This window comes from Gallinula chloropus, assembly GCF_964237585.1.
Source record: "Gallinula chloropus genome assembly, chromosome: 3".
NCBI lineage: Eukaryota > Metazoa > Chordata > Aves > Gruiformes > Rallidae > Gallinula > Gallinula chloropus.
This window is the reverse complement of record NC_140087.1, coordinates 10,629,961-10,656,631: the sequence shown is the minus strand read 5'-3', so window position 1 is coordinate 10,656,631 and position 26,671 is coordinate 10,629,961. Positions and strand designations below refer to the sequence as shown.

General features: G+C 46.1%; 2 protein-coding genes across 4 annotated transcripts in view; both read right to left on the bottom strand.

The window, feature by feature from the left end:
- Positions 1–1,888: 1,888 nt before the first annotated feature.
- On the bottom strand, positions 1,889–16,531 carry DDO (D-aspartate oxidase). Of its 3 annotated transcripts, XM_084261269.1 has the most exons (7): positions 16,376–16,531; positions 13,648–13,740; positions 10,829–11,016; positions 10,525–10,633; positions 9,547–9,723; positions 7,189–7,420; positions 1,889–2,102 (listed from the first exon to the last, which is right to left on the bottom strand). In XM_084261269.1, the coding sequence occupies exons 3-7, from the start codon at positions 10,998–11,000 to the stop codon at positions 2,037–2,039; spliced, it is 756 nt and encodes a 251-aa protein (XP_084117395.1). In that variant the 5' UTR covers positions 11,001–11,016; positions 13,648–13,740; positions 16,376–16,531; the 3' UTR covers positions 1,889–2,036. The 3 variants fall into 3 exon arrangements, with proteins under 3 accessions (XP_084117395.1, XP_084117394.1, XP_084117393.1); XM_084261268.1 differs by lacking the exon at positions 1,889–2,102 and having other exon boundaries at positions 6,691–7,420; XM_084261267.1 differs by lacking the exon at positions 1,889–2,102 and having other exon boundaries at positions 6,691–7,420; positions 13,648–13,737.
- A 7,350-nt stretch (positions 16,532–23,881) lies between these two features.
- The window catches only part of SLC22A16 (solute carrier family 22 member 16), a gene marked incomplete at its 5' end in the record, with an annotated part of 32,587 nt that continues 29,797 nt past the window's right edge, over positions 23,882–26,671 (bottom strand). Inside the window, one exon of the mRNA XM_084262016.1 lies at positions 23,882–24,613. Within this exon, the coding sequence (XP_084118142.1) occupies positions 24,401–24,613 (213 nt within the window). The 3' untranslated portion in view covers positions 23,882–24,400. The remainder of the gene's footprint in view (positions 24,614–26,671) is intronic.

The window sequence follows — 26,671 nt, the reverse complement described above, 5'->3', positions numbered from 1 at the left end:
CAATCTTTGTGCTGAAGTGCTCAGCCTTACACCATGAAGACAAACAGCGGCGAGATTGCTCTCAGCAACCCAGACAAGAACATTTTAGTGCGTAATTATGGATGAGATGCAAGAGGACGAAAAAAAGAGGGAAAACATCTGTTCGCATAGAGTTTATTGCCGTTCACTTAAGAGGCCCATTAAATGCCAGAAAAAGCTATTTATCCTTCTGTTTGAGGCAATTATCCTGCTGCAAATCTCTGTGGCAATTCGCTTCATGATTATTCCTGGAGTGCTGACACTGTGCAGATACGCTCACCACACAGAAAAGATGTGGACCTTTCCCCCCAAGGCTTAGGGAGGGATTTTCAGAGGCAGGGTAGCCAGCGCTTCTCGAAGTCTTTTAACGTACACTTTGACTGTCCTCAAGCTGCCATCCTACTGAAGTGCTATAGAATGAGGTAACAGAACTAGGGTGTCACCTAGCTTTTTCTAAAGCTCGTTTCCAGTGAAATATTATGTTATCATTAACCACTGTGGTGAAGGAGGTTGTTTCTCAGTCTTTTGCTGGACTTTATGTGCCTCACACCCTTTCTTTCAAAAATCAAAAGGACTTGTTTTATTCAAAGCATGCCTGGAAGTGGGATTGCTCTTCTTGTAGCCACTGTCTCAGCAATATGGAGCATGAGAAGCTCAAATCCAGTTCCTTGCATGCTCAAAGGAGACCAGCTGCCCCACTGACCAGGTGACCACTCAGATCAGCAGACTGCAAGGTGTATGGGGAGGAGAGGCTTCATCTCTGTGAAGCCCAACCCTGCACTCCTTTTATAAGGAGAAAAGCAACCACAAGGCTCCCTGGGTGGTTTTAGTGTGTTCCCTGAGGGAAGGGTTGTTTTCTAGACCTTCACTTTAGCCAAAACATCAACTGAAGGTGCATATGCAGGTGCTTTAGAAACACCTGCAGCTGACTCAGCTGCTTAATTCAGCGGTAATAGAGAAAATAAACAAGGCTCCCATTCCCTGTTTGGCTCATAAGTGTATGTAAAGGCTGGGATGTCAGCTGGTTGACTGAAACTTTGCAGAAGTCAAATAAAAAGTGACAGGAGCACAGCACGTGATGCACATGGCGCACGCTTCTTACAATGTGAGAGATGCATCATCCCCATGGTAGGCAGAGAACATGAACAGGAAGGGGGGAAAGCAAGGCAGGACAGCGCTTTCCTAGTGCTGGCTGCTGTCGTGGTGTGAGACAGTCTCAAGGGAGGAAAAAGAAAAAGATTCCCTTGAATCATCTTTTACATTTAGAAATACCCTTTTTATGAAGTTGTTAACTTTCAGAAAAGTTTCTTTCCTCTTTCTTTTCTTCCCAGCCACTACCTTTCCTCAAAGGCGTAATTTTGACACGTGTCCACATTTCCTTCCCCGAAATCCATAACTTTGACTTCCTCACTGAGAAAACCAGACATGGGGGGGTGTGTGTGGGGAGAGGTGGGGGGTGTGGGGTGGGGTGGTAGAATTCCTAGAAAGAAAACAGACCTTTCTGGATCAGCCTTAAAACGGTGATAGTTTCTTATACCTGGGCACCCAGAGCAGTGTGTGGGCTCACTGGGAGCCAGGACAGGCAGCAGGCTCCTGGGCCAGGGCTGCTGCAGCGCTGCAGAGATCTCCTGCAGAATGTTTAGCCCAGGCACAGCTCAAGGGGCTGGGGGATCCCAAGTCCCAACAACATGAGAAACCAAGGACACTTGGTTACCCAAAACAGGGGTTTCTCCTCCAGCCTTTAGGTGGGAGAAAAAGCTCTGGGAGGTGCTGCTATAGCAACAGTTTTGTCTAGGATTATAATCCCTTATTTTATTAACAGCAGCTTCTGGTGTGCTGCTACATTAACATTTCTATTTCCTCGATGTATTACCTTTTTTTTAAGCATTCTCTGTGACATTTTATGTCCCGAGCTGATTCACGATTCGGTTTTAAGGCCTAGTCCAGCACTCGACTCCTCCAAGCCTTACAGGTGTGTGAGAGCCCGACGGGCACCCACATTTTCACCAGGTTCAGCATCACTGCCTTGGCTCTTTGAGATGGAGCGTGTGTCTTTCAGTACCTGCTTGATCCAACATCTCCCTCTGGTGGAAAATAGGGAATAAAGCAGGATAAAATACACCCTCGTACAACATATCCATTGGCTTAAGATGCAAAAACAATACAAACCTCGGTCCAGGCTATGATTTTCTCTCTAATTATTGCAAATGAATTTGAATGTATCACAGTGAAGTTTATGTCGAGTAGTGTTTGACTGGAAAAGAATTGTAATGAATGGTGAATGCCCATTTTCCTGTATTTTTTTTTAGAGATTTGGCAAATTTATTTTAAATATAGGCAAAAGCCCATATCAAGACAATAAGTCTTTACAGCTTTGTTTCTGCAAAGAAATCAACCAAGCTTCCTGTTGCAGACAATTATTATTTCGTGCTCAAGCTCTAAACCCCATCATATAGCCCATCTGCTGTCTGCAGTCACAAGGATTGATAGAAATGTCTCGGAAGATAATCGTTCCCTTTCTATGCCATAATTACGCCTTTGAAGTTCCCTGTGAGCGTGACAGATCTGCCATCTGCCAGGAGTGCCCATTCCACGTCGAGCAGAAAGGGCAGCTAAGGAGGAAACACTGAAGCGCGGCCTGGTGAACCTCTGGCTGGACACACGCAGGCTGAAGGAGCAGGACAAGGATAAACTGCTTTGCACAGCTGACAGCCAAGTCTGTCTTCAAGGGTGCCTTTCCTGGAGCACCTGCCCTACAAAGAGAGGCTGAGGGAGCTGGGCTTGTTCAGCCTGGAGAAGAGAAGGCTGCGGGGGGACCTCATTGCAGCCTCCCAGTACCTGAAGGGAGCTTATAAGCAGGAGGGGATTCAACTTTTTAATAGAGCAGATAATGGCAGGACAAGGGGGAATGGACTAAAGGTAAAGGAGGGAAGGTTTAGATTAGATATTAGGGGGAAGTTTTTTACAGAGAGAGTGGTGAGGTGCTGGAACAGGCTGCCCAGAGAAGTAGTGGATGCCCCATCCCTGGAGGTGTTCAAGGCCAGGTTGGATGGGGCCCTGGGCAGCCTTGTGTAGCTCCAGGCCTGGAGGTTGGTGTCCCTGCCTGTGGCAGGGGGGTTGGAGCTCTGTGATCCTTGGGGGTCCCTTCCAACCCAGACCATTCTATGATTCTATGATTCCTCAGCATGGAAAGCTGTGGAGGTTTAATGACCTCACACTGTTAACTCATGTGAGTGTTTCCCTGACGCTTGCCCTGTTGTTGCCAGGGGAAGACTATGGAGCCGATGCAAGAGCGTGGACAGATTTAGGATCCAAATGGAGTTTTTCAGATTCCTCAGCTGCCGGCTCAGTTTCAGCTGGAGCTGGAGAGTTAACACAGGCCACATCTCTCATTCAGTGGCTCTTGGGTGAGAAGCAGAAATTCAGGGATGGCTGATGAGATATTGCCAGAGACTGACACCTGAGGCTGGGCAGCTGGAGCAAGAAAGGACTCATCTCAACAGATCTCAGCTGCCTCAAAGCCAAGCGCTCAGTGCCAGCAAGCCTGCTTGCAAGCATCAGAACACTGTGAGTCTCCTTAGTGGGTAGGTGTATAGCTGGCACAGGGCAGCATCACTATGTGTCTGTGGATGCATTTCAGAATAGCTGAATTTTCTATCCCTAGGGAGAAAAAAAGAGGGAGGGAAGAGCAACTATGCCCAAAACATGGGGTTGTATTCTCGGTAAATTGAAAGTTGCTGGCACAAGAAACTGAGGCTCCTGAGTTGGATGCTCAGCCTTTATCTGGCATGACCTTAGTGGGGAAGAAAGCCTCTGTGAGAACGACTAAGATCTTAAAAAGGGAATTTCAAGCTAGAGACTGAAGGGAAGCAAGCAGGCAGAGGAGCAGGGGTTCCTCATGGCATGTCCTTAAAGGTGCCATTGTGACATCTTTGTAACCACAAATAAGCAGGAAATGGCAAGGGGTGATCTGGACAAATAAAGCCCCTTTCAGCAGGGTACAGGAGCTGGAGCAGCCAGGCTGAATGCATGCTTGTTTCTATTTGCTATAAGTCTAAAGATAAGATATGGGACTAAAACGCTTGATTTGTATATAAAGGTGTTAAAATATCAGGCTTTCCAGAAGAAGGAACATTACTGGCTCATTGTAAGAGCATGATAAAAATTACATGGGAAAGAACTGAAATAGATCCTGTCCAAATGAGGAAGTAAAACAGGATGTGAACTCTGACAAATTAAAAGCAGGAACAGAAAGGCAGGCTAAAAAAGACATTGAGGAAATAACTTGCTTCATCTACACCAGCGAGGAGCCTGCTGGAGGGTCTGTGGGTGACTGGGGTGTGCAGTCAGCCGGAGATGAGGGTGGCAAAGAGAGTGACATAAAACCAGCCCTAACACAACTGCTACACAGATTACTCGTGTCTGTGCTCAGCACAGGGAAAGCTCAGTGAAATTCCCACGGCAGAGCCATTTGTTAAGGGGATAATACAGAGAAGCTGCCTCAGATTGAAGGGCCATTAGATGAGGGTTTACAACAAATAGCTGCAACGGGTAGTAACAAAGTCATGAGGAGCAGATGTTCCGTGCTCATGGGATTTCAAGGAGCGCTAATGGGAAATCGTTGCACTGTTAAGGCTGGTGCATAACCCTTTACTTAAAACAGCCAAAGAAAAAAGGAAGAGGATGGCATGTAGCGCCTTTTAAGTGCTCTGAGAGATGTAGAGAAACGGAAACCACTAAATCTGACACCTGGAGCGGGCAAACGGTAAAAGCCGTGATGATAAAACAGTTGCAAGGGCAGAATACAGGCTAAGAGGGAAGACTCAGCAGAGCTTTGCAGAGAGGAGCTATGGAGCTGTGCTTCAACATCCTCTTACAGCTTCAGAGGAAACAGTGAGGCTACAGCCTAGAGCAATGTGCTCAGTACGATCTGCTCAGCTTCTAGAAGGCCTTTAATAACATCTCTCACCAACAACTCATAAAGAAGCTAATCTGGCATTGGATAAAAGGGAAGATCCTCTCATGAGCCAGCAACTGTGTAAAGTATAGAGAGGAGAGATGAGGTAAGGATAAATCATCTGTTTTTCACAGCAGAGAGAAGTCCCCAATGACCTCTCAGAGGGATCTGTGGTAGGGCCAGTGCTCATCCACACACCCATCAGTCAGGCTGTAAACGGTGAAGAGGCTTGGACTGTTGGTGGTACCAGCTTATTCAAGGTGGTAAAATGCAAACTGCCTGTAAGGAGCTGCAGAAAGGTCTCATGAGCCAGGGCAGTGAAATGGCAGGTGAAATTCAGTGCTGGCAACAGCAGAGAGAGACACGTGGCTGAGCTGGGAGAAAGACCCCTCCCTTGCTGCACAGTCTCAGCCTCTGAGCTACCTCATACTGTTCAGGACCATACTGTGGAATTAGGTAGTTCAGATGCCAGTTAAAGGCTCTTTAGTGACTATAAAGCAACTGAATGTTAGAAGTTACTAGGAAGAGAATAGAGATGCCATCAATTAATTACAGGATTCACCCCCCTACCATGAGTACTGTGTGCTCTGGTCCCTCCATCTCAAAAAGGGTATGTTAGACTGAGAGCAGGTATAAAGGAAGACCAAAGATATGGGAAGACTTTATGTGGGTTGCAGCTACATAAATCAAGGATCCTCAAGATGGAAAAGAAGGGGCTGAGAGGGAGTATGGTACAGCTTAATAAATTCATGAAGGGTCACGGAAAGTAACTAGTCACAGCTTCTCATAAGATGCAAGAAAGGGGCATCAAATGATGTTTCCAGGTTCAAGACAAACATGAAGGCAAGGAGCTCTGCTCCTGGGCAAAGAAGTGTTTCCCCTTATGGAACCTGTTTTCACAAGATGTCAGGGACTACAGAAGTGTCATTTCAGAAGCAGCTCAACGAAGGTGTGGAAGATAAATCATCTGAGAGCCGTGAAACACTAAGCTACCCCTCAGCTCAGGAAGTCCCTAGGCCAGGAATGCGTAGAAGTGGCCCTCTTCACTGCTAGAAGGTAGGGCACCATACTGATGTGTCTCACTGTTGAATCTATTTTGGCATTTTTATCAATCTGACAACTTTTAGAAGTAAATTAGACCAAATCCTGCCACCTTGCTGAGCAGAAGTGCACAACCAGACCTCTGGTTTCTCATGGGGCTATGAACACCCCATAAACATCAGTGGTGTTTCGGTAGTGTTTCTTGTTCCAGGATAAACTGTTTGCTACTTTTTAAGATTAAGATAAAGATAAAGAAAAAATATGCCACACTTGTGTTCTTTTTTCCCTTGTACTTTTTGTTCCATGTTAGCTGAGGACAAAGCTGCAGTTTGACAAGCCCCATGCCAACACTGCTGCCAAAAGCAGCAACTCTGCCCTCTTGTACCGCTGGAAAGGACAACAATGGTGGGGGGAGTGCAAAATTAGCCTCCAGAGCTGAGGGGAAGAGTGCTGAAGGCAGCCTGATCCCAGGCACTAATTGACCTGTTATTTAATTTGATGACATTTCTTTTGGTAGCTGTCCCTTGTGAAGGAGAACTGTCCATGAGAACAGCAGGAGTTGGCAGCCATGTCTGAATGTGGCCTTTCTTGGCCCTGCCAGGCCATCCCAAATGAAAGGAAATGCCTTGGTTATGAAAGGAAGCGCTACAGAAGTGATCTTTTCTCTGTTATTAGAACTTTATTTCTCAGTTAATTTTAATCATGTGAATTCTTGAAGGATTTGGGGGTTTTTTTTGTCCTTACAAAACCCCCTTAAAAACTTTGTCCTTACAAAAAACCACTCCCAAATCCTTCAAGAATTCACATGTTGTGAATGGAAAAGAAGCCTCTGGGATTCAAAGCTTGGCCCTCGATGAGGAGCCTTGCAGGGTGGCAAGGCACTCTCCAACCAGGCGAGCAGCCTCTTTGGCTGTGCCCCTGTGTACTGAAAAGCCACCTGCCCCATGACCATAGTTGTGGACCACTGGGAGCTTAACTCCTCCTTGGCTCAAGAGCTCTTTCTGCACTCTCACACGCTGCCGGGATGGCCTCAGGCCCACTTTCACCTTGATATCCTGAGCTCTCCACAGTGAGGGCTCAAGGGAGCAGCATCTGTCCAAGATGTCTTTGGTAGCACCAGGATCAGGGGAGAGATTCCAATTCTCCTTTTCCCTGGTCCCCCCTAGGGTTACCTTGTGTATGCCTGGGTAGATGTAGGTTGAGCCATCTCCATCCCGAATGAAGTTTTTCACCCAAGGGGCGTGAACCTTGAGCACTTGTCCCCTGACAGGGAAGAGCTTCTCATCCCCCACCAGCTGGTGGGCCCCAATGCCTGCGCAGTTGACAATGATGTTATATTCGCTGTGCAGGTCCCATAAGTCCACAACTTTTCTGGTGGACATCTGGACTCCAGCTGCTTTCAACCTGCAAAGAGACTCCAGAAGTGAGGCAGAAGAGAAACCCCTAACCCCTCATGCAATTATTATGCACATTAAGTGAGAGATAGATTGCCTTTAATGCACCCATCAAAATCCAACAACAGATGGGACAAAAAGCAAAGAAAATGTCATGGGGTTTCTGTTTGTGATTTGTCTAATTTTGTCTTATCAAAGCTATCTGTACCTTACTTGGGGTGGAAAAGATAGAGCAAGTTCATCAATATTAGAGATGGGGCTGGTATTAGACCCCAGACAGACAGAAAGGACCTCATGGCCTTGTCGATTCATTTCTATAACCATACCAAGCCCTAACAGCTCAAGCAAGCTGAAAAACTTCAGATCTATTCACCAATGTACTTCTGCAAGTGACATCACTATTGTTCTGTACCCCTTTTATGATGCCTATTACATACCATCACATTCCTTTCCAACTCGCCCCTCTGATACCAGGAGCCACTTACTCATCTAATGCCATGCACAAAGCACTGCATTCCCCAAAGTCTGGGCAGATGTGGCCTGGGACCCCCAGGACCTTCACAGTCTCCTAGACCAGGGACCTGGGGTTTGGGTGCAGCAGGACACTGAGGCTGGCTGGGAAGAAGGAGAGGGGAGGTCTTCTACAGCGGCTCTGACTGGGCAAATTGCTGGGAGAGCTCATAAGCATTGTAATTGGGACTCTGCCATCATGCCATAAAAATACACAAATTACAAAAAAAAAAAAACCCTTAAAAACTCCTTAATTCAGGGAATTGAGCAGGAAAAATTTCCCAAGTCCATTTTTGGACCAGCAAGGTGGGCACAAACACAATTTTCCTTATGGATTGCCAGGACTGGTCTATAAATACTGTTTGTGTGTCTAGGGGGTTGAGAATTAGTTACATGCTTAAGATGCTCTCATTGCTCATCATCAGAGAGAAGGAACAGGAGCTTGATCATCTCATTAGACTACATCCTCTGGGAAATAAGAAGGCAATAGCAGGAAGAAGGAGAAAGCAGGAATCACGTGGCAGATACTAAATGGGTTGAACGACTTAGTTGTTCAGGAGGCATCTCCGGTTGGGATGGGCGATGAAACGTGACAGTGCGTGTGCACCGGGGAGGCAGCTCAGACCTCACGTGGCACTGGTGCCACTGGAGTGCTCCCAGCCTGGCTGGCTGCTAGAACAAGAAACGGGGGGGTGGGAGGGGTGGGAGGGGTGGGTTCACATCTTGCAGTGAAATGAAAGGCATCCAAGCAACCGGCTGAGCTGGCAATTTGTACCAGTGTCAGTACACGTCTCTCTACTTAACCTCAAATCAGCTTGCAGTCTACTGCTTGCTCTCAAGTGCAGACAGCTATTTGCTCACTTTAGGGGTACTTAAATGGATTAAATGCACATCCCAGGGGGCAGAACATTTTTAGATCTGCATCCTGACCCTCCCACGGTTATCCAAAACTCACGTGTCTTGGGGAAACTTGGAAATTGCCCAATTTTCTAATTTTCATGTCAATCCAGGCATAATTCTGGAGCCACAACTCCTCAGAGTAAGTGTATCACCCGTCTTATGCAGACAAATGTTTCCAAAAGGTTTGTCACAAGACAACGTTATCTGACCATTTTTCACCTGACTGGATCAAGAAACTTCCCCAGTTGTTGACCAAATTTGAGATCAGTCAGTCCAGCTAATTTGTAAGTCCTAAGTCTTCACAAATAAAGGACCTTCCTAGACATGTGTATTCTCACAGGGGTTGAACTTCCCTTCAAGAATAGAGGGATATATTTGGGAGGTTTAGCAAATGAGGAGCCCCCACACTTTTTCTTAGGACGTGAAAGGTTCCTGACATATTTTCAAGGTCTGGCTGGCCAAGTGTAGCCCCTGTAGCTATGTAGACCCTGTGCCCAGTGGATCTCCCCCCTAAGACCTATGGTAGATAGTGGACATTGCGTAGATGGGGCCTTCTATATTTTGGAAAGATTGGTCATTTATTCCTAGGGTTCCTCCCAGCACTCGCTGCTTTTTCCCCAGTGAGAAACAGCCCTTTGCCAGTTTTGCACAAAGCTAAGGCTCTCAAGGAGCCCCAAGTTCCCCCCACATCCCTCTTCCTGGGTTTCAGCCTGAAGAAAAACCAACCTTTTCTCCAGCCACAGCAGATAGGGTGGGCAGTCACATTTCAGTGTCGTGAAGGCCTGACCAAAGCAGTGCTGTGGAAACTTCTGGAGTTCTGCTTCGGACATCGGTCGAAATCCCAGGACAATGTCTGACCAGAAAGGTATCTCTTCCTTGGGAGTGCTTTTAAAGACCTGCCAGCTAAAGGGACATAGATAAAAAGCTGCAAAACATAGCTGCTATTACTCTACCACGACACGTGTCATGGTGATGCTAGCACAAACCCAGAAACTCAGGAACCTGTTCCTGCTCATCAGTGCAGCTCTGCAAGGTTAACAGCAACAGGGGAATGTCACTACCTGCTACTGCAACACCCACCCTGGCAAACAGGGTGTGAGGGTGACACACCAGGGTAACTAAACTGGAGAGAGTTCTTCCAGCTGTGCTCTATGAACTTCCAGCTGTAGGAGTACAAAGTCCCCTCAACACAGGCCACGGCCACCCTGGCTGGATCTGGCCACCTGCACACCTGCTGATATTTTTTGGGGTACTCACAGAGTGCCCAGCCCCACCACCCCCAAAAGGTGAATTTCTGTATAGATCATGTTGAACACAGAACAGCCACAATGCACACACCCCCTTCCCCGCCCCCCTGCCATTGGACTCCTATACCTAGTTGCTGAAGCTGGAAGACCCTGCAGTTCCATGCCTGTGAGGACCACCCCTGCTGCAAGCAGCTGGTAGATGGCAGTATGGAAACCATCAATTATAAAAAGAGTTGTAGTAAAGGCCAGTGTGGAGTGATTTCTCTGTGGACCCCTATGCATGGATTTTGCTTGAAAAGACATCCTGCCTGGGCAGCTGCAATGCACTTGCTGGGTAATGCGATCACAAAAGCTACACTGTGAGAGGAATATGTGTGAACTCCAGCAAGATCAACCTCTGCCTGCCCCAGCATACAGCACACGTGTACCAAAGACTGTCCCAGGGGCCCGTTCTTACCCAGAGACCAGGTGGATGCCAGCCTCTGACGCCTCTGCTGAGTTGCTGATGGCAAAAAGGTAAGTGAAGGTCTCCTTGAACCACTCTTTCTGCACAGGGATTGGTGTGCCTGCATGTAAACAAAACCCAACATGCAGAGAGGGAAAACACAAAGCAGGGAAGTGTACGAGCTGGTGCAAGGAGGTGGGGCAGAAGGGGAAGGCAGGGCATGGTACTTTTTTCCCTGAACCTCTGTGCATCACTGCCCACCCAGGCACCAGCTGCAGGCGGTGCCACGGGCGATGCCAGGCTGGGTCGCACGCACCTGGGTAGGTGTGAGGGATGAGCATCCCAGCTGCAACATCACTTGTTGTATTGGGGCTGAACTGGTCTGAAAGGACGGTCACGGAGCAGCTGGGGAAGGTCTCTGTGATGCACAGAGCTGTGGACAGACCGATGACTCCTGCGCCAACCACTGCCACCTTGGGTGCCGCCATCTCCGGGCTGCAGAGCCTGAGGAGAGACAAATCCATGTGCACGTGGCCATAAGATATCCTGTGTCATCCCTATCCCTGCCAGACACCCTTTGTCAGGCTGTGAACTACCCACACAAGGTGTAACGTGATCCCTGGGGCAGCCAACCCGGGACCTCCTGCTGCACACACAGAACCAAGATTGAGGTGAGGACTGAAAAAAAACCCACCAGCCTTTAGTGTGATGACAAACTTCAGCAGCAGCCCCCACCCCACCCTGCACACCAGAGCAAAGTGATCTGTACAGACAGCTCTGGGGTTTGGGCTGCAGCAATCTGGGGTCAGGAGTTTTTCAACAAAACCCAAGGGCTTTTTTCCAAATTTTCCATTATGTCTGGGGCAAAAGCACCTTTGGAGCCCTGGGGAAACTGGCTTTAGGCACCATGAGGAAGATGGTTGTTTGAACATCAGGGTCCCCTGGAATGAGGTCTGTCACTGCCCGGGGATTGGAAGCAAACAAGGACAGGAGACACGTTGGTTTGGCAGAGCAAAAGGTTCAGCACATTGCAGAAGACATTTTTCTGACTGTGCATCTTAGTTCCCCCGCTGTGCAGGGCTCCCCCTCTGACCCTGAGGACTGGGTTACCTGCTTAGCTCTGGCCTAGAAAATATTAACTTCTTTGCTGTGAAATGCAGTATTTTGTCACAGGGTAGAGCCTGGCTGCTTGCACTCCCACAGCTTTTCAATACCTAAAAGGGGCTTTTAAGAAACATGGGAACAGAGTTTTTAATAGGGCCTGTAGTGATAGGCCAAGGGGTACTGGTTTTAAACTGAAAGGAGGTAGAATCAGTCTAGAGATAAGGAAGAATTATTTTACATTGAGGGTGGTAAGACTCTGCAGTAGGCTGCCCAGAGAGGTTGCAGATGCCCCATCCCTGGAAACATTCAAGGTCAGGCTGGATGAGTCTCTGATTTAGTTGAAGAGGTCCCTGCTCATTTCAGGGGCTTGGACTTGATGACCTTCAGAGGTCCTTTCCAACCCAAACCATTCTGTGATGCTGATTCTAAAATCCAGTAACTGTTTGGACTGTGATGCCTTGGCTGGGACAAGTATCTGTACCCTGAGGATTTTTGTGCCCCTGGTGATCTGAAGCCTCCAATCCATCCCTTCCTAGCTGGAGCTCCTTGGCTACTATATCTGCCAGCATGACCCACTGCTGTGGACAGATTCAGGGGCATCCAAGGCTGCCACACTCTCCCAGCAGCATGCAGTGGTCCCCAGGAGCCAGCCAGCCTTGCTGCCCCTCACTGCCTTGCTTTATAAGCTGCTTTGGGAGCAGCTCTGCTCCACTCCTCAGCATCCTCCTGGATACACCCAGGAGGCGCAGCGTCTCTGTTTTCCTCTGCCTAGCCAAGATTCAGAGCTTGGCACCTTCCCTGGTGAGTGGCATCAATCTCCTGGTTGATAATCACCTGGCTGCCTGTCTCAGCACGACACCAGCCTGTGCTCCTGGCCACTGCCAGCTGACAGGTCCCACACTGGTAGAAGCCTGAAGCACAACTGACCCATGCAACTCCATGTGCCCTCCCAACTGCCTGAAGCCTGGGACTAAATGGACCCAAAAGAGACAACTTCAGAGGTGATAAATACTTCCACAGCTTGGAAACAGGTGAGCTGGGCACTCTGAGGGGTTACTACCAAAAGCTGAGCAGGGAGTTAAGAAGAGAATCTCCTTTGCCTGTGGCTTTAAGTTTTCCTGGTTTATCTACCAATATTCACTCTTGAGGAGGATGCTATGAGATACAGACCTTTAGTCTTGCTCCTTTACGGTCTTGTTTTCTTCTACAGGACTCATTCTTCCTTGACTGCAGAATTCCAGGCTCATTAATTGCTCTCCAGGAACCTTTTTTGGAAACCAGTGCCTGCAGTTACAAGGATGGGCTGATTTCCCATCTTCCTGTGGCTTTTGGCATCTTTGATGTAAGTTAGGCAAGACAGACTGTGTGTGGGATTATGATAGCTCAGGTTTATTTATGAGATTCTTGCTCATAACTCTTCACACAGCTTCTCAGTTACCCCTGAGGTTTTACTACTTAAAATTTGATGTCTCTACTATGTAAGAAGGGAGAGACAGTCAGGCACTGTTACTCATCATTGCATTTTTTCTGCATCACAGCCAAGGAGTGTTACAAGCCCTCTTCTTCCTCCTCTCAGTGCAATGCTTGAGTTTCTTCCAGTTAATTATTAAATCTTCTTTCACAAGCTGGCTACAGGAGTCCCCACACAGCAGGGGAAGAGGACCCAGTGCAGGGGTAAAGATGAACTCTGCACCAGAACTGCTGACCTGCATCACTGCCACCCACAAACCCGATCTGAAAAATTGCTGATGTGAAGGAGAGCTGCACTGCTCAGCTCTGCCATCACCCCGAGCTGCCTCAGCCACCTGCACCTGGAACAGCTGCAGAGGGTCAGAGCTCGGACAACGTACCCTTCCCTGCCAGTCTCCAGAAGATTCTGTACTGGCAACTGTTAGTAAAACAACAAAAAAAGAACTGGGGGTGGAGAGGGGGAAGCATAACAAGAAATGGAGTTTTAACAATACTGAAATTACTTTTGTGAGGACAAGTGGTTCTAAGAAAGGTCTCTAAACACATTTTTTATGAACAAACCTTCTTGCTCAGTGCTTGCAGCTGTGGAAATGGTGTGTGACTGTCAGCACATCCAGCGAGCCTCCCAGCAGTCCAGGGATGACCACAGTCCTGCTGGAACATACACACCAGGCACATTATGCATCTGCCAGAGATCTGCTTTCAGCTGCCCCTCACTGCTCTTGTTCGCTGAAGAAGCCCTTCAGTGATGGGGATTGAATTTCCTGACTGACCTCCCTGCTGCCAAGGAAGAAAGGGGAGCTGCAGCTCAGCAGAGGTTCAGGTATCACAAGTCTTCCCAACTTGGATGGGATTTTTGCAGATGAGCCTGTTCGATATCAACTGATCCCAAAGCTGCAAAAGCCAGTGAGGGTGGGAAGGGGCTGCTGGCCATGCTGGAGCCTGTAGGAACAGCTCAGAAAGCCCTGACAGGCAGCCATCAAACACACAGCTTTTCCAGCACCAACTGCTGCAACCCAGGAGCACATCAAGCCTGAATGTGCTGATGTGTCTAAAATTAACTGGGTGCAAAGCAGAGGCTACACTCAGCCTGTATGAGCAAACCCTGCTCAGGCTTTGCCGGGCCACTGGTGCCAGCACAAGCCCAAGACTGGCCTGCAGCTGGGCCCTGGCAGTGCAGCTGCCTCAGCAGGGAGCCCCATACCTTCCTTACAGGGTACAGCAGGAGAAACTATTTTTACCTGATGCGACAGCCCAGCTGAGTGTCACCCACTGCCTTGTCTAGAGGATTTTTGCAAAAATCAGCATTTAAAAGGCAAATCAGTTTCAATAACTGGTGGAGAGGAGAAATGTGTCAGGTACTGCTTAGCTCCTTGGCCTTTTTTGGTGTCAGAAGAACAGGTCAAAATCCAGACAGAGCCACCTGGAGTTATAATTCCCCAGCAAAGTGCATACCAGTTGCTTGACACAGGCTTTGTGCCCCTGCCACCCTCCTGCTCCTCCCAGGCCAGGATTTTGATATTTTTCAAAATCCTGGAGTGTTTTGTGATGTGGCTCAGTCATCCAACTCCAGCAGCTGAGGAGAGACCATGTCAGCCTGACGTGACACCAGGGGTTGGTTCCCTCCCTCCTTCTTGCCTCACATAAGTCTGTCCCCCCCACAGAGTGCCACAAACCTTCAGCCTTAACACTATCCTAGCAGCAGATAATGTGATCAGTATGGGTAAATACAGCAAGCCCTAGCACACACACACACACACACACACACACACACACGCACGTGCACTCACACGCAGAGGAACACACAGACCCACCGCCAGCTGCAGCTGCAGCCTCTTGGCCTGCAGTCCCTCTAGGCCACCCCTCAAACTGCTCTGGGAATCGGGTGTCCCTCAGCTGGAAGAGCTGCATGAACACTGCTGCTTTGGCACCTTTGCCTTCCAGGCACAGCCCCTCACCATTCATTCCCTGCTGCCCTGTGGCCCGGCTCTGTGTGCGCGCTTCCCCGGCAGGCTGCCTGCTCCTCGCTTGTGTCGCAACCCGGCCGACTGGCCAAACTGAGCGTGTTTACACGCCCAGATGAACAGCTGGAAAAGTCCAACTCAACTGCTGACCAGAAGATGGATATAGCTGAAGAAAACACAAGCCTGTCACATTTGAAGTCCTGTGCATGTTTGTAAACTAACTTTCACCATACTGAAGTCCTGAAACATTTGTTTCCAATAGCCTGAAGCCTGCTGGTGCCAGAAAGCAAAGGCTCCATCCTCTCTGAACTGCCAATGGGCTCCTCATCCACCTGTGCCCACCATCCCCGTCTGTGCCTGCTGTGGAACACCTTCTCCCTTCCCTTTTGTGCAGACTGCCCTTGTGTTTATTCACTTCCCCAGCTTACAAGCACCATCGGATTTGTTTCCCTTCACCTGACCCCAGAGAGGGCTTTTGCCAAGCTCTGTGCTAAAAGTAGTTCCAGGCGCTGAAGAAGCTCAATCTGTTCCCAGGGGGTTGCTGAGGAGGGACCCCGGATTCTGACCTGGTCCTTCTTCCGTCATTTGGGTTGCTCTGTGGGCAGCACACTGGGGAGCTGCTGCAGGAGAAGGGGAGGATGCTCTCTTTCCACTGACCAAGGGACACTCAAGGTACCTTAGGACAGCCTCAGCCTCTCCAGTGGGTGCACTGACAGTACCACTGCCAGGAGGCAGGTGTCTTTGAGCTAGGGATACAGAGACCTGAGGCCACCAGGGAGTCCTCAGCTCCTTTTTCAGAGAGCTGATCACATATGCACGCACAGACAATACCTACTAAAGGAATGCAGGTTATAGCTAGGCTAAGAACAGTATTAACCTCCACCAGCAGCACCTACATGTCAAGCAAGACTCTTGCTTTTCTCCAAAACCAGGGAGGTCAGTGTTGCCTGTTCCCCATGGGGTTGGGGGTTGTTGTGCCTGTTGCTTCTCTGTTCAGGGAGAAAAGGGAAGCAGGGAAGAGCTGAGGTTTAGGATGCCCCAGAGAGCAGGGATCTATGATCTCACACTCTTGCCAAACCCCATAGCTCACCGCTAATGCCAGAACCAGCCGTGACTGCACCTTTACCGAGCAGCCGCTTCTATATGTGGTCTACAGCTCTGGCTGCTTCTGGGGAAGGTCCCCGGGGCAGCAACCAGGTCCCCGCACAGCCCCTGGGGGCACCGTTCCCTGCCCTGGGCAGCGAAAGGGCTCCATTATCTAACGTTTCTAACCTTGACTGGAAGTACAGCATGGCAAAAAAACAAGCGGGGAGAGAAGGCAATACCTGGCAAGGAGGAGGCTCCCGGTCCTGCCTGGCTGAGTCGCCCTCCCGGGCAGCGCCGGGAAGCGGAGTGGGAGAGGCTGGAGCGCGCTGCTGGGAGAGGGGCACAGGGGCTGCCGGCAGCCCCCCTTCCCCGAGGCCGCTCCCCGAGCAGCCGGGTCCACGTCCCTCGGCTACTGAAGGAGCTGTTTGTGCTCGGGCAAAGGCCGCCTCCAGTGCTGGCACCTCTCCCGGGAGAGCTCGGCAGCAGCGCGCTGGCGCTGCCCGAGCCTTCGCCGCCTGCCAACAACTTGTTTCCTTCAAGATTTTTCCCTAGTGAGCTCCAGAGCGGGCTCATGGGGGCCCGCTGTCCCCAGCAGAATATATTGTCTTCTTTCTTTTCTTACAAGCCATGAATTATATTCTGAATGTGGCTGAAGCTGCCTTGAGAGTGCCACAGCACTCGAGCAGCCGTGCAAGCGGTCAGGATGGCGAGAGCCCAGCGTGTCCTGGTCATTGCAGCCATCACACGTTGATGACGAATGAGTCGCCGCAGACGCCTGACGAGCACAGCCAGACAGGAGTGTTTGAATTAACCTTTTTTGTCAGAAAAATACGAGTTTATCAAAACTAAATCTGTCTGCAGGATGGCTAGGATGGAATTGTATCCCAGGGTTTCTTGGCTCCAGGGCATTTGCCACTGGCAGGACATGTTGGCTAATATTTGACTGCTGGAGGATTTGCCCCTGAGTACAGTCAGTGTGCACAGCACGCGACCAGCTCTCTCGCCTGCCAATCTAGCTGTGTTCTTCAGTGCAAAATTAACACTGTGATAGATTACATATAGGTTAATCACTGACCTTTTCACATGCATAATTTTAGGTTTTTTTTTTTTCCTTTAATGGCAAAAGGGACAAGGAATAATTCTGCCAAAATGATAGTACAGCTTGATTTGCCTTAATGTTCTTGAGAAGATCTGAAAACAGGGTATTGAATGAGACAGGGAAGGAGTCAGAGGAATGAAGAAGGCATGCTTGTTTAGAAATGAAATTGTTCATGGGCTTGAATTGATTAGAAAGCATACAGTATTTTAAGCAATTGGAAGATATCCACAATAGTTGTGGAGAGGAGTCTTTGAGATATGGAAATCTCTCCTCCCTCAAAAGAAAACAGAAGCTGCAGTGCCAGCTAAGGTATTAAAATTGCCTGGTATTTGTCCTGAGATTCTATTTCTTGTTGCTTATAAATTTGCCAGATTTGAATGATTGAGATTGAAGTTTTCTGTGCCAGCTGTTTATGCAAGGCTGAATGTTTCAGGGAATTCCCAGTGTACCTTTTCCTGAGAATGAGAGTCAGGAAAGACGTGCTGGCATGTGAGACCAACTTTTACTGTCATTTCATTGGGAAACTCTTCTTCTTCCATGGGCAAAAGTATTTTGGAAGAGTCAACACACTGTGCTTTGCTGTCCGTATTTTAGGATGAAGGTAGAGCTTGGCTTGTCATCTCTTTCTGTGTAATGTAGATGTGTGACCTCCCACCACAGATTTTTGTTTATGCATGGAGGCATCTATAAGGTGAATAAATTTCAAGTCTTTAGTGCTGCCATTGTGTGTCTTACTTTTGCTTTTCCCTAAACCAAACAGCACCATATAAATATCTTTGGGCTAACTCCCAGTGCCCTGATCAACTGAAGATCAGCCACTCCGTACTGAGGCCTTCGATACATGAGAGGGATTTTTGCTACAGATGCTGGTGTTTTCTCATGAATGATGGGAAGAAGCACAAGGATGGAAAGAAGCCCTGCATAACAGCCCAAATCCTAAAGACCCCCCTGGATGTCTGTGTAGATATTAGTCTGTGTACTGTGCAAAGTATGTCATGTTGAACTAACAAATGGGCTAAACAGTATTTCAAGTACAATGTTCACCTACTTGTATTTGAAGAACGGTCCTGACAAACTCTGTGATAGTGGTGATTGCATCCCTTGATGTGAGTGCAAATCATGATTTGGTCACTTGGGAAGAACGCTTCAGGCTTCTGGAACAACACACAGAGCCCTGATTGTACTTGGAGCCATTTCTGAACAATGACCAGTGGTGGCATCCCAGCACACCATCCACCTAGCTCCAGCAGTTCTTAGGAAGGGTTTCTGTTTACTTTAGCATTCCCTGGGCTTTGTGTATGACAAACAGGAAAGACCTCTATGAACAGGGCAGTGCTGACCTGTTTCTGATCTTATGAAGGACACGGATCCTTCTCTGGCACTTGTTTAACCAGTTCAAAGATCAAGCCAAGCATCAATGTCCACGGCAAGTTACCATTTCAGCAAAGAGGTTAAGCTGCTCATCATTTTACTGTTTTCCCATGTTACTTACTTCTGGGGGAATTCTCCTAATATGAGGAAGAAATTGGCAATGCTGACATTCCTATTGAAAAAGCTTTGTGAAAGTATTTACTCAGAAATGCCCGTTTATCCCTGGTTCTTCTGCTATGGCCCTGGTCACCTCAGTCAAAACTGCTCTTCATTCTCATCACTAGCAGCAAGACCATGGAGAGCATCTTCACAAGGGCTGCCCCTTGGTGCTGTTTTTTTCTTATCCCTGTGCAAGCCAGTTCATGCCCACATAAAACATTGAGGTGTTAATGACAACATGCCTGTGAGCACCCCTCATCTGCACCAAACACCCGAGCAGCATCCAAGCCTCCATGTGTTAGGTAGGAATGCAGCCAGAGACTTGATGTGCCACTAATTGAGATATTCTCTCATTACTTCTGATTATTGATAAACCTAGGATAGATATTTCTTTGAAAGAGCTGGTTTTGTGTACAGACCTCTCTGCCATGACTTTAATATGTCAGTCCTATTAAAAAACAACAACAAAAAGAGACACTTCCCCATTTGAGGTACACACTTTTTAGGCTTGATTGAACTCAGTGCTCTTGAAATCAGGATCAGAGATGATTCAAATTTCTCAACTTTAAAAAACAAATAGTTGAACAGGCTTTTGGTGAGTTGGTCTTCATGTTTTTCATCTCCAGTATAACATTTCTTGTAAAAAAAAAAACCCATTCACTATGGTTACCTTCAGGGAGGAATATAAATCACCTGTCAAGGACATCTAAAACCATTAAAACATGAGCCAGGTGATGGGTATAACTTGATCAGAAAATACAAGATTAATAAAATATGCACAGAAAATTGTGTAATTCACACCAATTAGAGATTTGAGGGAAGTGGAAAATGAATAGCGTCCTGAGAAGGGCTAAAAGGGACAAATCACAAAGAAAAGGGCTACAGATTGCTCTAAGTCTCATTTTCCTTGCCCCGTCTGCCCACTCCAATTCCTGCACGAGGAAGTTACAGTTAGCTTTCACATCCACTGAACACCACCTGGTTGCAAGTCATATTGTTCAGTCGTTCCTATAGTCACTGCTCTCTTTTGGATCAATTCCTGCCTATCCTACAACATCTGAAGCTATTTTTGTCACTACTGAATTTGTCCGAAGGGCTCCTGCCCCAGCCAGCTTATATACAGGCCAAAAAGAGAATCACTTATTCCTGCCAATGCAAACCATGTCACATCTTGGATGCACATTTCCTCACGGTCACCACCCAGTGCATTAACCTGCACCTCAGTTTACACCAGCAGACACAGGCAGGGAGAAGACACACGTGTGATGCTTGCCAGCCCCAGCCACGCCATCTCCGGGGGATGCCGAAGCGCCAGCCCAGCTCCCACAGCATCTGCCAGACAGAGGGCTGGGGAGAGGAGTTCATTGAACTACGTAAAGGTGTAAAGACTAAATCACATGTTTGACCTTCAGTCTTGCACATAACTGAAGACAACAAAAACACCTTAAAAAACCATTAATGCACATTGTGCTAAACCCACATATTCTAGGCAAACAAACTCCTTCCCATAAGTACATTAATTCCTTCATGTTACCAAAAGGTGTGCTCCAGCTGGTACAGAATCTGCTACAAAATTACCAGGCTACCCCAGCACTTAGATGTGCTCCAACCTTTCTTCATGAGCGATGTAACAACACAGATACTGCTTGACCCTATTTACTGGAATTTTCCCACTCAAATAAACTTGCTCTTTTGTCAATAGCTTGTTTTTTGGGTTTTTTTTTTTTTTAAGCTTTGAGTTTAATTTCTCCCCTATGAACCTGTTGTGGGATTCAGATAAGCATCTTTAAGATATGTTTGGACAAGGGTGTGGGATGAATCCAGACCTTCCTTTTTACAACCACAAATGCCTTTCTGGCATCATGTCTCCATGGTACAAGCAGCCTTGCACTTAGCAAGCCCTTGCAAAAGGTACTCACATGTTGCTAAGCCCGATGCTATAGTGGCTTCCTAAGTGACTGCACGTAAGGAATTGGTAAAAACAAGCTGGGACAGATACAGGAGAATGCCAGAGCTGGGATGTCAGAACATCTTCTGTTTCCTCAGAGCTGTTACACAAAACCCCTCAGCCTTCAGGCAGGATTCACCCCCTTGTTCAGATATTCAGGGTACCACACAAAGCATTTGACACAGAGTGCAACCAGTCTGGATAGCTTTTTTTTTCTGACATAGGTGTTTGAGCTATAGAAATTTGCACAGAGAAATAGAAGTGAGTTATTATAGTAGAAAATATATCTTGTTCAAAATACAGATTCAAAATATCAAACACATTTACTTACTATTTTTTTCTCAGTTATCATTAAAGTAATGATAATTGCTCTTATTCCTATATTTAAAACAGAAAGCATGTCCTTAAACTGCAAGACTTTCTAATAAAATATCATATCAAATTTATGACAAAAACATTTGTCATTGTGCAGTAGTGAGCAGCAATTAAGACAGATAAAAATTCTAATCCAGTGTCTCATAAAAACATATGTAACTCCAGAGATACTGATCAGCACAACAAATTTGCACTAAGACAGATATGACAAACATAAAAGAACTTAAGGACTCAGATAAGGAACTATAAAAAGGAACTCGTTTTATGAGCAACGAGAGGAAAATGTGGCCCACAGGAACAGAAGCATTTGTTCTCAAACTCAGTGCTTTCTCATGAGACATTTAGATAATCTATGAATATGTAAGAGAAAGAAACCAACTCATGCTGTGTTTGAAAGGTATGACTAGTGTTAAACATAGGTTTGTCCATACTTTAAAAAAAAAAGCAAACAGAAATGCTAGAGACATATAAACACATGTTATTTCCTTTTTTACAGTATTATCTGTCCTCCAGAATAGGATACCTCAAGACATCCTCTAAGTTATCCATGCATAAAAGCACAAAAGGTGTATCTGTAGACCAACAAACTTTTTATTTTCAGGGAAAAAAGTAACGTCATGAGTTCAGGGAAATTCAGGTCTCACTTGAATCAAAGACCAACTGACTTCAGTGATAGAAGGACAAGGCTTTCAGGATTAAAATCCATCAAGCTACACGGTGTTTTAGAATCATAATTAAGTTTTAAGCTGCTCACTATCATTGTGCATTTAAGTTTGTGCTTTGGGGTTGGTTTTGTTTTGTTTACCTTACGCATACCAGTTATAGGTGGCCAGGTGCTGAATCCCTCAAGTCAAAGGAACACATAACATGCATTGACTGCTCTTAACAGGGTAACACCCAAACCAGTTATCTGGCAAGTAAGGAAGTAGAAAAATTAATTTTAATTGTTCTTTAGTACTCAGTTAGAAATAGACTGAACCATCCCCAGCACTCAAGACTAAGGGGTTTAAGATAGAACTTGGTACTAATAAAAGAGGGAGTATGTGTGTGAAAGAACCTCAAAGTAATGCAATTACTTGGAGCTCTGAGGTGGGGGGAGGGCGGTTGCAATATCAGACAGTACCAGTTTAATTTCTTGTTAGGTCTATTGCATGACAGTTTCTTTTGCAGCATGGTTAAACTCCTGTTTAAGACAGGGCCTGTGACTTTTGGCAACAGATTTCAGATAAGGAGTTTTTCTGCTCAGTGGAAGAATACCAGGTCTTCTCTGCAGCAAAATAAAAAGCCACAGCGTATGAGTAATCCTGTCTTCAGTCATCAAAGTATGTACTCAAGTTGGCCTCTGAATAATGATGGGATTACTCACACGGGTTAGGTTAAGCACAGGGGTTTGCTGAACTAATACATCTGGACAGAAGCCATAGTGTTCTGTGCAGTTCTCTTCACAGGTTTTCTTTGCAAATTCTGGAACATGGACAGCTTGAAGGGAGCCTAAAGACCCCTCTCCCTTTCACACAGACAGTCCCTGAACTGAAACTTCCTGATTTCTGCTGGGCTCTTAAGTGTGTTAGTCCTTATGCAGGATATGATTTTGTCCTAATACTTGGAACAAGATACTACTTGACACTCCAGGACAGTGCAGGGAAGAAAAGAATTCTTTTACAAGGGTGCCTAAATGATTACTCTGGTTTTAGAAGTCACTGAAACTAATAGAACTGTGCAGATATAATTGAAAAACATGAGCACTAAACTCTACAGTATATAGAATATTTATCTACAGTAATACAGATGTCTTTCTTGGGGGTACACGGCAAAGAAGTAAACAATGGAAGACCTGTTTCAATGAGATTGTAACCAGCTAGCATGAGACTAGGTGCTTAAGATGAAAAGAACTTGGATTTCAAGCCAGGGATGGCAGGGTTCACGCAGCCCAGGCAAGAGGACGCCAACACACCGAAGCTTCATGAGCTGCTCTCCTCAAAGTATCAGTAAAGATGATACAAATTATTAGGTAAGGAAGAAACCCCCAGCTCTGGAGGTAGATTGAAAAAGACAAAGAGGGACAGAAAGCTATAAAACTAGCAGCTAGAATGATGCACTCCTACCTATCAGTTTTCTGTGGTCCACAGGCATAAGGTATGATCACTGGACCAGCAAGTAAGTGTTGCTGCACACTTGAGGCGTAACAATAGTGGGACGTTTATATACATTTTGACTAAAAATATAAGACTAACTGGTAACTCTTCTATTCATCGGTGTCCTCCAACTACCATTTTTTATATTATCTTTTTCTAACTGATTTTGCCTGGTATAAGGAAAAAGAAGCTACAGACAGCTGGTCTATGAGAAAAATGGTGCGTGGATATCATGTCTACTGACTCAAGTCCACCTCTGCAGAGAGCCTGAGTAAGACCCATGTACCACTTACTCTGCTCCACTGAAGACTGAGAAGGCCTTGATGGAGGCGTTTGGCAAACTTGCTGGTGTAACTCTTGAAAGTTAGGAAGAGTATGATGCTAGATCTGAGCTGAAATTAGTGAGAAGGGGAGCGCTGAAAGAACACTCTGGAACGAATATGACTTTCAAAGGCATCAGGCATTTTGGTTTTACCTAAAAGACAAACAACTTACTAAGCCAGCAGTAGATCCAGTGAAAAAAAAAAATTTAAACCACGAATAAAAATACACTTGCCATTCAACAGAATGAAGAGTACACAAACTATTTGCACATTTTGCAAACTTAGTATTATTTTTTTCAGTCAGAAGTTGTTCCACAGAACATTTCTTTGTCAGCAATGGCACCTTTTCTAATAGCAATTTTTTGGGGGAAAAGGAATAAATTAGACTTTGAAATTATTGATATGACATGATGCAATATTATGGCTTCTCTTTTGAATTATAACTAACTGAGATTACAGAGTCTACAGGTTTTTTGACGTCTCAAGCCTGTAACTGTGAGCTGCAACAGGATGAGGGCACTTTGTGGTGGGTTTAAAATTGGACTGCAAAAAATGTGAGGCAAAGATTTTTTAATGTGAGGCATGATTTTTTAAGTATGTGCAGTTAGGTAGGTTCCAACATTTAGAGTTATCCTTCCAACTGGTCACAGCAAGTCTGATAAGTTTTCTAAAGGTTCTAGAAATCCTGTAACATTTTCTGTAGTACGTCAGTGACACAGATAAGGTTTTAAATACTTGCTCTGTTGAAAAGTCAAGACTGGATACAAATTAAAAGGCACAGATATTGTAGTACAGTCATATTCTTGAATAAAAATATCTTATAAATTCTCTAAGGATTAACACTTTGCTGGGATTTACTTCTCAGTGCTGACTGCTTCTTGACCAAACATCTCTATCTTATCCAACGTTGTACCACTGTGTGCTGGAGGAGTCTTTTCTGAACAGCTTTTCTTGCTTCTTCCCATTTCTGTAGCTTCCACCAAAGTATTAGTCAATGGTTTTCCCAATGTTTCTGGAAGCATAGTTGTTAATATTCCACTCAGAAGAGCCATGATTCCAACAAGCAGCTAGAAGAAACAAACAGTAGCTGTAAAGGTAGAAATGTCTTTGATCTTGCTTGAAAGTACACTTAAAATAAAGCACAAGGCACTGTAATGTAAAGCAAAGACTGTAAGTCTTAAATGTTGTCTGCGTAACAGATCTGCCTTTTTTGTTCCATAAATGAAAGATCATGCAGCAAAATTAGTGGAGGGCAAGTGAAGTGTTTTCTTCCGTAAAGGGTCACTACAGTGCAAGCAGGAATAATTCTGTTTGAGAAAAATATACATAATTTGCCATTTCTACTGCCAGGTAAGTATTTAAGAACCGATTTTAGGATTGCATACGGTTTACATACATGTTCATAGATCTACAATTTCCCTGCCACTTATAATCTCTAGTTCCTGAACCTATCCCCTGTACCTGTGTGCCTGTTCCTCCTTTGCACCCAGCTAGATTAGGATTTCTCAGTATGGGTCGTTGATGGCCTGGAGCTACAGAAGTGCCCAGCCCTGCTCAGGAGGGCACCTCAGCAGAGAATGAGCCCAGCTCTCAACAGGAATGCTTTGCTAAGCTGCAGTTTCCAACATCTGTTAGAGGTGTAGGCACCTACTGACACTTGCACTGGGAATTTGAATTTGTCCATGGACTACTGATTTCTGTAATGACAGCTTACTTCAGCAGGAGTGGTGCAAGGATCGGGATCACATAGGATGGATCTAGAAGCACCCACACATGCTCCAGGAGTATCTTTTCCTTCCCTTCATTTCTGTGCTTTTTTTAATGATAACAATTCACACTTTCCTCCTATGAAGTACACAACAGCATTAAAACCCTGACATTCTTCCAAAGCCAGGTTATAAATGACCCAAACCTCTCTGGGTAGAAATGCATGCACAGAGTACATCATGCCTGGCCTCAGTGTTTTTCCATTTCATGACTGTGCACTCTGATACTGTATTACCCTTATCTTGCCCTATGCCAGTTCTCAGGTCTGTCCTGTTTGTTTAATACTTTCCAAGTGTGAGAGAGAGCAGTTGAGATTACTGTGCCTATGTCTCTCACACAGAGCTTGAGACAAGACCTGCAGCTAAGCCAGACTTTCTCCTTCATTCAGAAATGTGCTTTAAAACTGGACTCCTCGATGGTAACCTTGACCAGCGCTATTTTCATGCAAATGCACCATGCTGCTTTTGCTCCCTCCTGCCCCTCAAAAGAAGAACACAGCTTGTCTCAAGCAGCACTCTTGAGAAGCAGAAATCAGGCTGTTGCATACGCTCCTCTTTTTGCACATGTTAAAAATAGAGGCTGATAAAATAAAAAACTGAGCAAAATACTGTTGAATACTACAAACTACAGTGAAAATAAAATACCAGGAATTTTAAAAAAAACCAAACCTAGCAGCACTGGGACCAGAGGAAATGGTGCTGAGTGACAAACTGAGGGAAATCTTTGTAGGCATATATATGTGGCAGGATAGTTAAAAATATATTCTAAAATATGAAAGTCTCATCTCTGAGTGCCAAAACGCCTCTCTACTATTAAAACATGTTTTTCTGCTATGGTAAGTCAGGATGAATTGACATATACCAGCTATTCCACAGTAACTTGTCTCATGCACATCTATTAGGCTGTCCTAAGTTTCTATTTGAGGATACTGAGGGCTGTTAAGGATATTGCAGGTTATGGGTACCCACACATGTGGAGTTTATAAGAACAGGGTCACCAATGATGCCCAACAGAACAAGGTTAAAAAAGCAACACCGTGTCCTTTGAGAATGTGTGTGTCCCCCGTCTCAGTTTTAGACACTTTGCATTCCTCTCATGTTTTCCTTCCTCATAAACCTACCTCTCATTTCCCCTGCAGACTCTCACTATTCTGTAACCGTGCACACCACCATCCTTCCTGCCTTTTCATCTCAGCTTTCTCAGCTCTGCTCCATCACGTGTCAAAGCTTCTGCACGCCGACTAATTCAGCGGGTTTCCTCTCTCCCTAACCCTACACAGCGCTTTCTCAATATCGCCTATAAGAGACACCACATCAAACAATTAAGTCAGGGTATATTAACAAAAAGACTTCTTAAAT